General features: G+C 41.9%; 1 protein-coding gene across 3 annotated transcripts in view; it reads right to left on the reverse strand.

Annotated features, from left to right (window-relative positions):
• The window catches only part of TMCO3 (transmembrane and coiled-coil domains 3), a 51,472-nt gene that overhangs the window by 36,318 nt on the left and 815 nt on the right, over positions 1-14,339 (reverse strand). For 2 of the 3 annotated variants that reach the window (XM_023519202.1, XM_003799981.3), the window contains exons 2-6: positions 9,218-9,761; positions 7,288-7,467; positions 5,439-5,630; positions 3,786-3,914; positions 1,501-1,593 (exon numbers count right to left, since the gene is read on the reverse strand). In XM_023519202.1, coding sequence (XP_023374970.1) covers positions 1,501-1,593; positions 3,786-3,914; positions 5,439-5,630; positions 7,288-7,467; positions 9,218-9,661 — 1,038 coding nt within the window. In that variant the 5' untranslated portion in view covers positions 9,662-9,761. The remainder of the gene's footprint in view (positions 1-1,500; positions 1,594-3,785; positions 3,915-5,438; positions 5,631-7,287; positions 7,468-9,217; positions 9,762-14,339) is intronic. The other variant, XM_023519201.1, reaches the window with a different exon arrangement.

Here is a 14,339-nt window from a genome sequence, read left to right on the forward strand (position 1 = left end):
TGTTTTGATGCACTTATGAAGGATAGATTCATGAATAAGATCAAGCTTGCCAAGTTCTCCAATGAATTTGATGTTCCCCAACATCTTGATCTTAGCAATGGCTCTCTGTTCCTCCTCCTCGGGAAGGAGGGGATTTTCACGCTTATCATAGACATCAACATTTCTGGTTCGGTTTTCAAATTCATCTTGTAATTTGGAAATTAGGAGGCGTCTGAATGTTGTGCTGGCATGGTTAATTTCTGAGTGCTCCCCAGAGGGTCAAATCAAACCACTGGACAGCTGTCCAGAAAGGGTACTTGGCTGTGCCTGGCACCAACCTGGTCCAGGACTCTTATCATCTTCATGGTCATCTAGGAACTTCTGCTAACCTGATACTGGTATTCCAGTTAGTACTGAAGGCAAAATGGTACCTGATTCTAACTCACAGGGCTTTTGTTAACCAGTCATGTGCGCTGTGTCCCCCCCAGTCCCTGCTTTTAATCAGTCATTTTCATCTTTTGTAAGATATCTATTAAAAAGCAAAGTACCTTTTTTAATTAACTCACTTCTTTTTTTTATTTTTGAGACAAGAGTCTCACTATGTCGCCCTTAGTAGAGTGCTGTGGTGTCACAGCTCACAGCAACCTCAAACTATTGGGCTCAAGTGATTTTCTTGCCTCAGCCTCCCAAGTAATTGGGACTACAGGCACCCGCCACAATGCCTGTTTGTCTTTTTTGTTGTTGTTGTTGTTGCAATTGTCATTGTTGTTTACTGGCCCAGGCCAGGTTCAGACCCCCAGCCTGGCTGTATGTGGCTGATGCCCTACCCACTGAGCTATGGGCACTGCCAATTAACTCACTTCTAATTTAGTAAGTTTTTCTAGGGTAAAGACTTGACTATTCAGTTGTTATATTTCACCCTATAACAGTTTTGCACATTCTTGGAAGGACCCATATATTAAAGTTCAAACATTCTCAAACCTTTTCTGATATTAGCCACATGTAAGCTAATTCCAATTATTCACTGAAATTCAACTTTATCAAACCAAACCTTTTTTATCTTTTTGAATTTATGTTCCAAAAATAATATCAAAGTAAAACATCATATTCTTTTTTTTTTTTTTTTTTTTTTGAGACAGAGCCTCAAGCTGTCCCCCTGGGTAGAGTGCCATGGCATCATAGCTCACAGCAACCTCCAACTCCTGGGCTCAAGCGAGTCTCCTGCCTCCGCCTCCCAAGTAGCTGGGACCACAGGCGCCCGCCACAACGCCCGGCTATTTTTTGGTTGCAGTCGTCATTGTTGTTTTGGCGGGTCCAGGCTGGGGATTCGAACCCGCCACCTTAGGTGTACATGGCTGGCGCCTTAGCCGGTTGAGCTATAGGCGCCGAGCCAAACATCATATTCTATTATAAAAATATTTGATTGATTGCCAAGTAACCAACAAATGTTAAAAACGCATAAGCTGAAACCATATGATAGTAAGTTGCTCAGAATCAATAGCAGGTGGATTGGGTCCTTACCTTTCTCAGTTTCTCTGGAGAAAATTCTAAGCCAACAAGAAAAAGAGTAAAAAATACCCCAAATTCTCCTAATGTCTCCACTTGTACAATAGACTGAAAAACAAGGAAATTTAAAACCATATAATTTTATATGCTTAATATGTTAAGTATACTTAACAATCACATACTAATATACTCAGTGGAAATATCACCAAAAAAAACACAGTATTTTTTTAAGAAATCAATTCTTTGAGTTTCTTCTATACCTGAATAATTTTGACTTTCTAATTTTATTTAATTTCCGTTTCACTTTCTAAGCATTAACTCATAAATCCACCTATTTTCAATTTGTCACCATGTTCATCCTCACTAGTCCCTCCCTTAGCTTTTTCTGGGGTATGGGAAGGCGCTAAACTTGAGTTCAGTTCTTAATTAATTTATACTGTTTTATTTTTGTCTGGGCTTGAGCAAGTAAAAGATGTAAATTTTCTCCTAAGTCCCACATATGACCACATCCCACAGGTTTTAATATGTAATGTTCTCTATTTGTTTTGATTCTTCATCTTATTTATTTTTTGATGTTATTATAGTAGAGAATGTTGTTTATAGCTATCATATTTTTCTATTTACATTTGAGAGTTTTGTGGTAGCTACGAGTTATTTAGTTTTATAAAATATTCAGCAGCCTGGGTGTTCCTGTTTCTACACACTGCCCAGGCCCCACTGCGACTTTCTGAGTTTGTCAGCATGGTAAGTAGGAACCAACCCTGCTGTTATTTCATCTTTCCTCCTTTCACTTTCAACCTTTCTGAGTCACTTTATTCATACTGAACCATTGTTTATAGTACTATTTTCCTGATACCATCTGCAAACCTTTGTCTTCTAACAGGGGAGTTTATTCCATTTACAGACATTATCACAACAGCCACTTGCTTTTATTTCTTCTGTCTTCTGGCTCTTATGCTTCTTTACTGCCACTTTTTTCTTTGCTTCCCTTTTACAATTATAATGTGTGACTTATATCTTCAAAAGAACATATCAAAATCTCTACTTCTTATCTTAATCAGTGAAAATCTATCAACTCCCCACTAGAAAAAGACAAATTTTTCGATACAATTACAGATGCTTCTCAACTTACAATGTATCCTAGTGAGCCTGTCATAAAGTCAACATCCTAAACTGAACCATCATTAAGTTGGCAACCATCTATATACTTTTTTCATTAACCACTTCCCACTTTTGCCCAGTACGGACTTAGATTTCTAACTTGGACTTAGATTTCTAACTTATAATTACATCATTTTTCCACAGGATAGCTGATTAAGAATTACAGTATATACAGTATCCAGTTGTAAATATTACCCAGTTAGCCTTAATTCTTTGTTTATGAGCCTACTTGCTTTTAAAAAAAGAAAGTGGCTGGAAGTGGTGGCTTATACCTGTGATCCCAGCACCCTAGGAGACCAAGGCAGGAGGATCATTTGAGCTCAGGAGTTCAAGACTAGCCTGAGCAAAAGCAAGACATCATCTCTACAAAAAGCAGGAAAAAAAAAATCAATTTGGTAGTCTGTAGTCTGGGGAGCCTGTGAAGGCTCTTCTGGTCAGTCCAGTCCTGCCCAGGAAATGAGGCTTTGGGTGCAGCATGTGACCCTCTGCTGGGCCCACCATGGGGATGTCCATGAGGGCAGGAAGTCTTCATCTCATTCCCACTCTCCTAGCATCCTCTTTCCCTTCTGCTCACACTGTGGACCTGTACTTAGATGACACCCCTGGAAGCTCATGAGCTTGGGAATCACCCCCAACACCCCATTAGAAGTGCCATCAGTGAGGACATGGTCAACCTGCTCAGCACACAGTCTTGCTGCCAATGGCCTCTGTGGACAGGGCTTGTAACCAGCCTTCATGCACACTAGGAAACATTTGAAAATACATTTAATGTAGCATTTAAAGTTGATTTCCATGTGTGATCGGTATTTGAAAATACATTTAATGTAGCATTTAAAGTTGATTTCCATGTGTGAATAATCCAGTCCATCACATTAGTAGAAATGGAAGCTTTGAAACTAATATAATGTAAAGAAATGAAAAGGGTTATTTTCTCTAGTTAAGTCACTCTATCAACAAATAAAATGACTTCCTTATGGTTCAGAGAAGGTTTCTTATTAAACCAGAAAGGACGTCTTCTTTTTTATGACTTGTAAGAAACTATTACTTTCATTAATTAAAGTCAAAAATTTTCAGTCTTCATGAATGTTTCTTTAATATTCTGGTAAACAGATACTAATATAGTTAAATTCTGTTCTTACCTTAATGCTATTTAGTCCTGAGGGTCCCAGAAGTACACCACAGATGATGTAGCCAAACATCGTGGGCAAGCCAATTGCCGTGCACAGCCAGCCACACGGCAGAGACAGCATCCCTATAGCAGCAAGGTCCTAGCACAGAAAGAACAGGCAAAAAACACAGTGACCAAGAAGACGGACTGGCAAAGATGGCAGTTCCTTGAACAAAGGGCAGATGAGGACACTAAGTCGGAGTGTTTTTACACTACTGTGTCACAGACCTGGTGAAAACATTAGGAGCAAATTTGGGGAGTAGATAAAGGTCACTCCTGAGGGCCTAAGGATTACAAGTATCACTGGTATCTTCAGGACATTAATTACAGGACCCTTCCAGAGGACCCTTCCAGAGCCCCCACCCCAGATAAAAAAAAACCCTCCAACACTCCACCTCCCAATGTCAAATGTCTAGCGTCTACATACAACCTGCCCACCCCCCACACTTTATCATCTCTAGACTGCTAACAGTACCTAATACAAAGTAATACTATGTAAATAGTTATTATACCCACTTATGTATTTTTTAGCTTTGTATTTTTCAATCCATTGTTATTCTTTATTGTTTTTTACCTAATTATTTTCCATCTGGAATTGCTGAAACCTGGGAAACATTCACAGCTCTGTGTACCCTTTCCACCGTTCTCCCATCACATGAAATCAATGAGCTATCACTCAACTACAGAGGAGGGAGCCATCATGCAAGTGGACAACTGCTGGATGACCACTTACGAGGAGCAGGACATTTATAACAGTTTCAAACCATTTCTCCAGAAACTACTTATTCATTTCAAAGGAAGAAAGACTAACTTCACTGTAGAAATACCCACCTCTGCACAGGCACCCAGATCATCAACCTGCAGAAGTCCCCAGAGCCCAATCTAGCCACAATAGGACCGCGATACACCTGCTGACTTGAGGCCATCAGCACAAGCTCAGCGCTGCAGAAGCCCTGAGCATTTCTGGTTCTCTTCCTCTCAGCCTATGCTGGTACTATATAAGACTGGAGTCTCTGGCTTAGTTTCTGCCCCTGCAAAACACACCAGGAGCAGGGAGTCTTGCTAGACACTGCAGGCTTCCCAGACGGGCCTGCACCCTGACCCTCCCATGCCCATCACCCCAGAGCGCTCATCTTGAGCCCTGATGCTCTCAACTTCCATTATTTAATTCCACAGCCTCAGACTAAACCAGTTTCTAGGGAGGGTCCAATCTGAATCACACTCCATGGTGTGTGGTGTCAGGCACCACTGGAGGTTCCACACTCTGCGCCCCCAAGGGTAAGTGCAGCTATATATGGCTCCATAGCCAAAACTTCTCTGCCTTTTAAGGATTATTTATTTTAGCAAGACCAGTTTTGCAATGACAAAAGCTGTAATCCCATCAAGAAGACTCCTAATTTCAAGAAGTCTTCCAAATTCTTCAAAACAAGTTTTCATTTTAAATATTAAAATGCCTTATTCCTTTAGAAAGAAAAACAAAAACATCCTTAAGAGAGGATGTCCCAAGCCACAGAAAATGTAGGGAATTCTAGTGAATTCTCTCAAGGAGGATGCTATGCACCCAATATAACCTTCAGAAGATGAGCCCTGTTCTCCCTGGTGCTGGGCGACAGTAGCAGTCTACCTTTATGAAGTGGTGGTCTGCACGTGGGATGGTGGCATCTCTGGGCTTGGTCAGGATGTACTGGTTGTTCTGGGAGTCGATCAGCATGCTGAGGCCCAGGCCACCCTCCACCTCTCCCCTTGTTATGTTGTGCTTGGCGCCTGCCTCTTCTTCTTCCACCCTCAGCACAGCTTCCACGTTGACCCCTTTCACCTGGAGGAAGGACCAGGAGCAACTTGAACTAACTAAATGCTGCAAACTCAACTGTCAGAGGGTAAGTGCTACACATAAGGACAGAAATACTCTTAGCATTCTTCAAATGTGATGAAAGGCCAGTGTTCATTAGCATAAATGAGGACTTTTTTCAATTAATGAAGTAATTTAAGGGTAGAAAGGTTGAAAAGGTCTGCAGCTTCCAAACATCTGCTTTACCTGATATAGAGCAAAGTCTTCCAAAGATTCATAGCCCTTAAAATACTTCTACATTTTTTTTTTTTTTTTGAGACAGGAGCCTCAAGCTGTCCCCCTGGGTAGAGTGCCGTGGCATCTCAGCTTACAGGAACCTCCAACTCCTGGGCTCAAGCGAGTCTCCTGCCTCAGTCTCCCAAGTAGCTGGAACCACAGGCGCCCGCCACAACGCCCGGCTATTTTTTGGTTGCAGCCGTCATTGTTGTTTGGTGGGCCCGGGCTGGATTCAAACCCGCCACCTTGGGTGTACATGGCTGGCGCCTTAGCCACTTGAGCCACAGGCGCCAAGCCAAAATACTTCTAAATATTCCTCTAATTCTAATTAGTAACTTTTAAAAAATACTCCATTTCTTTCACTATATTTTATTCTCTCCTTTTCTCTAATCTTATCCTGATTTCTTTTTACCACCTAATCATTTTGTGAGTCCATACCAAGACCCACATTTAATTTTCCATTGAATCTTTTTTTTTTTTTTTGAGACAGAATCTTATTTTGTCACCCTCGGTAGAGTCCCGTGGCATCATAGCTCCAGCAACCTCAAACTCATGGGTTCAAGTGATTCTCTTGACTCACCCTCCCAAGTAGCTAGGACTATAGATGCCCACCACAACACCTGGCTATTTTTAGAGACAAGGTCTAGCTCTTGCTCAGGCTAGTCTTGAACTCATGAGCTCAGGCAATCCACCCTCCTCGGCCTCCCAGAGTGCTAGGATTACTGGCAGGAGCCACCACGCCTGGCCCCAGTTTTCCTTAGAATTGAACATACTATAACAACTGAGCAGCATGAATTCCTGCCTCAGACACAAGGATCATTTTCCCTGAATTCAAGCCCAACATCAAGACCTCTGGAGACCAGAGTCCCAATACACCTGCGTGGCAGAGCTGGGAAGCAGGGGCAGCTGAGTGGGCTGTTAAAAATACAAAGAGGAAACACAGTGTCTAGCTCAGTTCTACAAGACCCAGTCAAATTATTTTCTCTATGACAAACAAGTGATTTGGCTTGTCTTCATTTTCAATCAACACTAAAAACATATATGAGAACAATTTCAAAAACACATCTTCTAGGCAGAAAGTAGCTCAGTGGGTAAGAAAGAAATTTCTGGGGCTCAGCACCCATAGCACAGTGGTTACGGCACTGACCACGTGCACCAAGGCTGGTGGGTTCAAACTCAGTCCAGGCCTGCTACACAACAACAACTGCAACAAAAAAATAGGCAGACAACGTGGCAGGTGCCTGTAGTCCCAGCTACTTAGGAGGCTGAGGCAAGAGAACTGCTTAAGCCCAAGAGTTTGAGGTTGCTGTGAGCTGTGACACTATGGCACTCTACCCAGGGTGACACAGTAAGACTCCTGTCTCAAAAAAAAAAAAAAAAACAACGAAACTTCTGGAATGCTACTCACCGATTTATTGTCATCAAAGGCATGCTCTTCTATCTCCTCCTCTAAACGATCTGCTGCCCTCCTCACATCTTCCAGAATCCCATCAAGTATGGACAGACTTCTGTTCTGATGCTGTATGTGTTTAAGGGCTTCAACTTGATGCTTTTCTGCTGCCAGAAGTTCCACATATTCTGTTTCTTCCTATTCATTTGTAAAAATGAAGTTAGTATAATAAAAACAAACCAGGATATGACTTTCTTACATCCATTCAGGAACCTGACCTGACTAGAATTAAGTCATCTCATTTCTCAAAGGCCACATTCACGTATGTAAGATTCCTGACTGGTAAGCGAGGGAAAGTGTCCTAGTAATTCAGACATAACTGAGCTTAGCCCACCTGTCCAGGGAACACTCTGTGTATGGGAACAACAACTATGAGTGTGGCATATGCAGGTTGAGTCATCATGAGACAGTCATGCTCTCAGCACTGATTACATCACCGCACCAGGCCTGACACGCAGGCAGGTGCAGCTATACTGCAGAGAGATTTGATACCTGAGCGCTGTGTTACCGTCCAAATTTCCAAGCAGAACACACACAAAGTCCAATTATAAGGGGCAACCGCTTCAAAAAGACATATAGATTCTGACAGCATTATTTAATTGGGAAATCAATGAGTGGTGTGATAATAAAATTTAGTAAATGTATTTACACATCCTATTTTACCAATAACTTCACCTTAAAGGTATATTCATATGCAAAGGGGTGGGGCAAGGATGGGACAGAGCAGCACTTGTCTTGGACACTGCCCAAGACAGTATGGCCAACTCAGATCCTGGAGCAGCCACTCAACGTATGATGCCCCAGACACACAGGTGCAGGCGTTTCTACTGCACAAGTGCAGGACAGGGGTCCACACACATATGGCACAAGTGAGACAAGTGAATTGGGATTACTGAAAACCATGATCAAACACTTGTCTGACGATCACATTTCTATCAAAAAAATACTATATTTAGGCAGAGAAAGATTAATTGGTATATATTTTTCTCTGCTTTCAAAGCTGTGTAATAACACCATAGACTTTTCTATAAAGATGACATGGTATTTTACATATTTACCAGGCTTGGCAAGGTGCCTAGCATATAACAGGTTCTCAAGAAATGATGACTGTAAAGTTAAGTGACATAAATTATATCATATCTGATACAGTTTAAAATCCTTCTCATCTTTATCAAAGTATATTTGGTCAAAGAATTCAAGTGTATGCATTTTTTTGTTTTTCTTTTTTTGAGAGAGAGTCTTACTTTGTCAGCCTCGGTAGAATGCCATGGTGTAATAGCTCACAGCAACCTCAAATTCTTAGGCTCAAGAGATCCTTTTGCCTCAGTCTTCTGAGTACCTGGAACTACCTACCTACCTACACCTGCCACAACCCCTAGGCAGTTTTTAGAGACAGGGTTTTGCTCTTGCTCAGGCTGGTCTTGGCCTCCCAGAGTGCTAGGAGGTGTGAGCCACTGTGCCTGGTTTTGCATTTTTTTTAATTAATTTTAATTTTGTTTTCAGTATAGTCATATTAAAGAAATTTCACATGAAATGGAATTCTTGTCAGAAACTTGGCAAAATGTCAATTGAAGTTACTAATATATTTACTTCCATTTCAGTTTATAGGTACAACTTGAATAACTTTGAATTACCTAAGAATTTCCTCAAGAGAGGAAAGCATTAGAGACTGGCTCTTTCTAGAAGACACCTGCACTATTATCCAAAAGGAAAAGAGTCTCCCCACCTCAGACTTTCCAGATGCGATTTCCTATGATCAGACGACACCAGATGAGAGATCAGTAGTATTCAGGTCCCCCTGCCCCTGCAAGCCCCGCTCAGCTGAGCACTCAGGGTACACGGCCCCCTCCCAGTGTGCCCCACTCAAGTGTTATGGTTGGGGACTGACCTTTATGGCTGCCTCTCTCAGAGCCTCCAGACGCTGTCGGCTGCTCTCTTTCATGTTCACGACATCTTTGTAATCTCCTTGCAAGGCTCTCTGCAGCCCATAGATCGCCTGGAAAACTGAATTCTCACTTTCATTCAGTTCCTTCTGGAAAATCTCAAAGGTGTGCACCTGAAATAGCTTCTCTTCGTTTGACAGGCTGGTGTCCTTCTCCACCACTTTGATAGCACTCTGCAGTTTGTTCAGAACCACGTTCTTTTGGCGAAGGAGCCCAGAGAGCCTCCGACAGCTGTCCAGCGCCCACTGCTTCCTTTGTGCCAGGGCTGCGCCCCTACCCCGGTGCAGCTTGATCACATGCTTCGCCACCTCCACATGGTCTGCGGCCTGCGTTGCCCACTGAAGTAATGGAAGCAGCATCCAGCAGAAGCTGCCTCTGAGAATCCTCATGACTCAAGTGCAGAGAGCAGTGCAGGGCATCTAGAGTCCTGCAACCCAGGGCAACTCAAGGTTCCAGAGTTGACCTTGCATTTTAGATAAACAATTGTAGCTGAAAGAGATTTATTGTTACAGTATAACAATAATTAATATTAAGATCAAAGTATTAAATAATTAAGTCCAGAACACTGTCCTGAAGAAAATGTTACTTTTCCTAGATTAACATCAACATCTGAACCTAGATTAAAATCATGTGCTTAAAATCTATGTACTTTTCATTATGCTTGGTAAAGAATAGAGATTAAAGGTTAGTTACATCTGAATTTAAAAGTTCAAGGGTAACTTAAAGAAAAACTTAGCCTCATAAATAGCAACTCTAAATCAATCTTTTAAGAGATTCCATGTATCAAAGGCCAGAAAATACCATCAACTTTCCCACCACAGGTCAGTGGGCTGCCTGGCAAAACCAGGCTCATGCTAGGAATGGAATCTTCCAAGGTACTATTAGCTTGCTCTGCCACTTTGCTTACTTTCTAAAGTACTTTGGAATTTTGCCAAACTTCCAAAGTCAGTTCAGTTATATAAATGCTAGTTAAGATGTCAAAGATTAAAAAAAAAAATGACAATATAACCATAACTGTTGGTGCTCATAACTCAGTCGGTAGGGCACCAGCCACAAACACTGAGGCTGGCAGGTTTGAACCCGGCCCAGGCCAGCTAAAACAATGACAACTGCAACAGCAACAACAAAAAAAATACCCAAGCATTGTGACAGATGCCTGTAGTTCCAGCTACCTGGGAGGCTGAAGCAAGAGAATCACTTTAGCCCAAGAGTTTGAGGTTGCCATGAGCTGTGACACCACAGCACTCTACCCAGAGTAACTGCTTGAGATTGTCATTTAAAAAAAAAAAATACCTGGATCTCTGGATAATTATTAAATTTCAAGCATTTCCTCTTATAATCCAAATTCATTCTCTTCTTCCTTTCTTTAGAAATACCTAACCAGGCTGGTGCCTGTAGCTCAGTGGGTAGGGCACTGGCCACATACACAAAGGCTGGTGGGTTCAAACCCAGCCTGGGCCAGCCAAAACAACAATGACAACTGCAACAAAACAATAGCCAGGCGTTGTGGCAGGCACCTGTAGTCCCAGCTACTTAGTAGGCTGAGGCAAGAGAATCACTTGAGCCCACAAGTTGGAGGTTGCTGTGAGCTGTAATGCACTCTACCCAGGGTGACAGCTTGAGATTCTGTCTCAAAAAAAAAGAAAAGAAAAGAAAAGAAAAAAGAAATACCTAAACCAATATATGTTAACTTGTCCTGACAAGTATGGCATAGACAAGAATCTGCTTTCTGAGGATTATTTTGGGATGAATGAGAGAGGTTTCAGGGCCCTAGCCAGAGTGCTTAGATGGTGACAGGCTGAGAGCAATTGCAGGATCATTGTTTGAGGACTAGGGAATCTACTGGTCGCTGGCAGCAAAGGTTGTCAAGAAAGTGTGAGTTAAAGGTTGAAAAACAGAGACTAAGGGAGGAAGAACTAATAACCCTAAGGAAAGCTGAGGCCTGTAATCCCAGCACTCTGGGACACTGAGGTGGCTGGATCCCCTGAGCTCAGGAGTTCAAGACCAGCCTGAGACACCATCTCTACTAAAATTGGAAAAATCTAGCTAGGTGCAGTGGTGGGCACCTGTAGTCCCAGCTACTTGAGAGGCTGAGGCAGGAGGATCACTTGAATCCAGGAGGCTGAGGTTGTGATGACATCACGGCATTCTAGCTTAGGAGACAGAGTAAGACTGTCTCAAAAACAACAAAAAAAGAATTCCTACTCAACTGTCAAATATATGAGTGTTTCCCAACCTGGGGATGTAGTTACTAAACTATTATCAATACTTTAATTTCACCACTAACCCCAGTTCTAATAAATTTAATCTAGTTTCCCAGGCAAAGCAGATTAGATACAGCAAAAATAAGTATGCCATTTCTGGAGACAGTATTCTGACCATGCAAAAAATAATAGCCAACAGAAAAAAAATAGTAAGTTTTACAAGAAACAAACATGAGAACTCAAAAAGCCTATATGTCAGATTACTGAGGGCTAAATTATAAGCACTTCAGTAGATCCTGAAGATCCTAGTGCGTGTCACTGAGGTCCAGAAATAACAAGCAAAAGTCACCCCAAAAAGACTGTATTTGCATTATAAAGGAGAGTTTCATTTTAATACATTCTTAGAGACCTTGGTTCCAGAAGACATAAGCCAAGGCACAGGGAGAATTCACTTTTGGGAAACAGCCCACTTCCAGGGCGGGATAAAGGAAAATACACTGATCCAAGTACTCAATTTTATCTTAGTTTCAATACAAACCTTAAGAGTTTCACCCGGAAAATAAGCAATTAGCCAACCACTCAGTCACACCTGGCAACATTGTTATTTCAATGACTCACTGGATTGCTAAACTCTTGTTCCAAGGCAGAGAAAGAATTCAATGGCTACTTTGGATCTGCACTTTTAGTACTTCCCAGAACCAAGAAAGAAATTTGAGATACTTTGTTTATACTTCCCATTTTCCCCAAAAGGTGATTCTTCAACATATTTTATACTTCAGAAGAACAACTTGCATGGCACTTTTGGTATGGATCACACCTTTCTACCCCCATTACTGGTTCTTTCCTCATCCACGGTCCAGAAAACTCTACAATATTCTCAAGGAAGCCATTACTTTTCATGAGAAATCTTTGAGGATTTACTTATCATTACACTGAAAATTTCCACTGAAACATAAGTGTGAACATGAAATTGAAATTATTTATAGATTCTTAAAGTACAAATTATCTTTTTCTTTTCTTTTGTTTTTTGAGACAGTGTCTCAGTATGTCACCCTCAGTAGAGTGCTGTGGCATCACACAGCTCACAGCAACCTCCAACTCTTGGGCTTATGCAACTCTCTTGCCTCAGCCTCCCAAGCAGCTGGGACTACAGGCGCCTGCCACAACATCCAGCTATTTTTAGAAACAGGGTCTTGCTCTTGCTCAGGCTTGTCTCCTACCTGAGCTCAGGCAATCCATCCACCTAGGCCTCCCAGAGTGCTTAGTATTACTGTCATGAGCCACCACGCCCAGCCAAAGAACTTCTGATACCGTTAGTTCAATACCATTTTACATAAAAATCACGTTGATCTTATTCTATAGAAAATTTTTAGTAATTCAGCAATATCACCTGTCATTTACTGCATAAAAAGCTCAATGGCAGAGCAATATATCTAAGATCAGGCTCTTTCAAAGCAAAGCCACCAAAGTTGAAGACTCCTTCCTTCCTTATAGCCCATCTGCTGAAGCCCAATGAGTCCTCAGGACACTCCAAGGCAGGCTTACAGGGAAGGCTGAGGCAGCCCTTAGAAAGGCCCCTTCTAGGACTGAGTCTGAGATTCTCCACTCCACCCAGTAGCAAAAGAGCCCTCCCTCCTCACTTCCTCAGGTCTGTCAGACCCACTGCTGCAGCATTAACCAGACTAGACTGCAGAAAAGGAATCTGATTTTGCATCCCACAAGTATTTATTAAGCAGCTGCCCTCCGGCAGATGCTAAGGCCTCAGTGAAAAAGGAAAGGTCCTTCTACTGACTGTGCCAGACTGTGTCACAGAGGGCAGGACAAGATAACCCAGTGCAGAATGGGTCCCGAGAGTGTGTGCACACCCAAGCACCTGAACCAGGAGGCCTGGGCATACGGTGACCAAGCACCACTACAGCCAGCCTGGGGTTATGGGGTGGGAAATTCCCAGGGAAAGTGGTGCAGGTATGACCAGGACAAGACCAATGTGGAACAGAGTTATTTAGCTTCCCATGAAAAAAAGAAAATGAGGATTATTTGTAATAAATAACTTAAAATTTGAGATTCTTCATGATACCACAAGTTCAGCACAACACAGTTATTTGAGTAGGCAAAAGAGATCAATGAAAAGAAAAAATACTCTGTAGAAAAAATTTGCCTTAATCTAATCTGTGATAGACTTAACTTTAAAAAACCTAATTTAAACTCTAAAGAATATTTCTTAAAGATAGAGCACTTATAATCCTATAAATATAATTTATGGTTGCAAAAAAATTAAGTACAATACAACCTCTGTAAGTTGACCACCCAAGTGACTATAACAGAGTACTTAGCATAGGAAGGTTGTCAATATAAGGAACTAGGCCTACTGATACCTATATGTAGGGCATGTCCAGTCTAAGAAAATTAGGTCAACTTGAGGTGGTCAGTGTAGTGAGGTGGTCAATTATGGAGGTCTTACTGGATATCATATATATCATTTATATCTAATTAGTATAAGATTGGAGAACGAGGTTAAGAGAGAAGGGAAAGAAAGATAACTTTTGTGGACATTAAAAAGCTTCAAAGTATTTAGTGTTAAGCTAAACCTCTAGAAAAACCAAATATTTCACCAAGTAATCCAACCATTAAAAGATTCCTTTAAAAAACTAGTGACATGGCTCAGGGCCTATGGCTCAAGTGGCTAGGGCACCAGCCACATACACCTAAGGTGGTGGGTTCGAATCCAGCCCGGGCCGGCCAAACAACAATGATGGCTGCAACCAAAAAAATAGCCAGGTGTTGTGGCGGGCGCTTGTGGTCCCAGCTGCTTGGGAGGCTGAGGCAGGAGACTGCTTGAACCCAGGAGTTGGAGGTTGCTGTG

Source organism: Otolemur garnettii, unplaced genomic scaffold (genome assembly GCF_000181295.1).
Source record: "Otolemur garnettii isolate 467f Iridium unplaced genomic scaffold, OtoGar3 scaffold00161, whole genome shotgun sequence".
In the NCBI taxonomy this organism is placed as follows: Eukaryota; Metazoa; Chordata; class Mammalia; order Primates; family Galagidae; genus Otolemur; species Otolemur garnettii.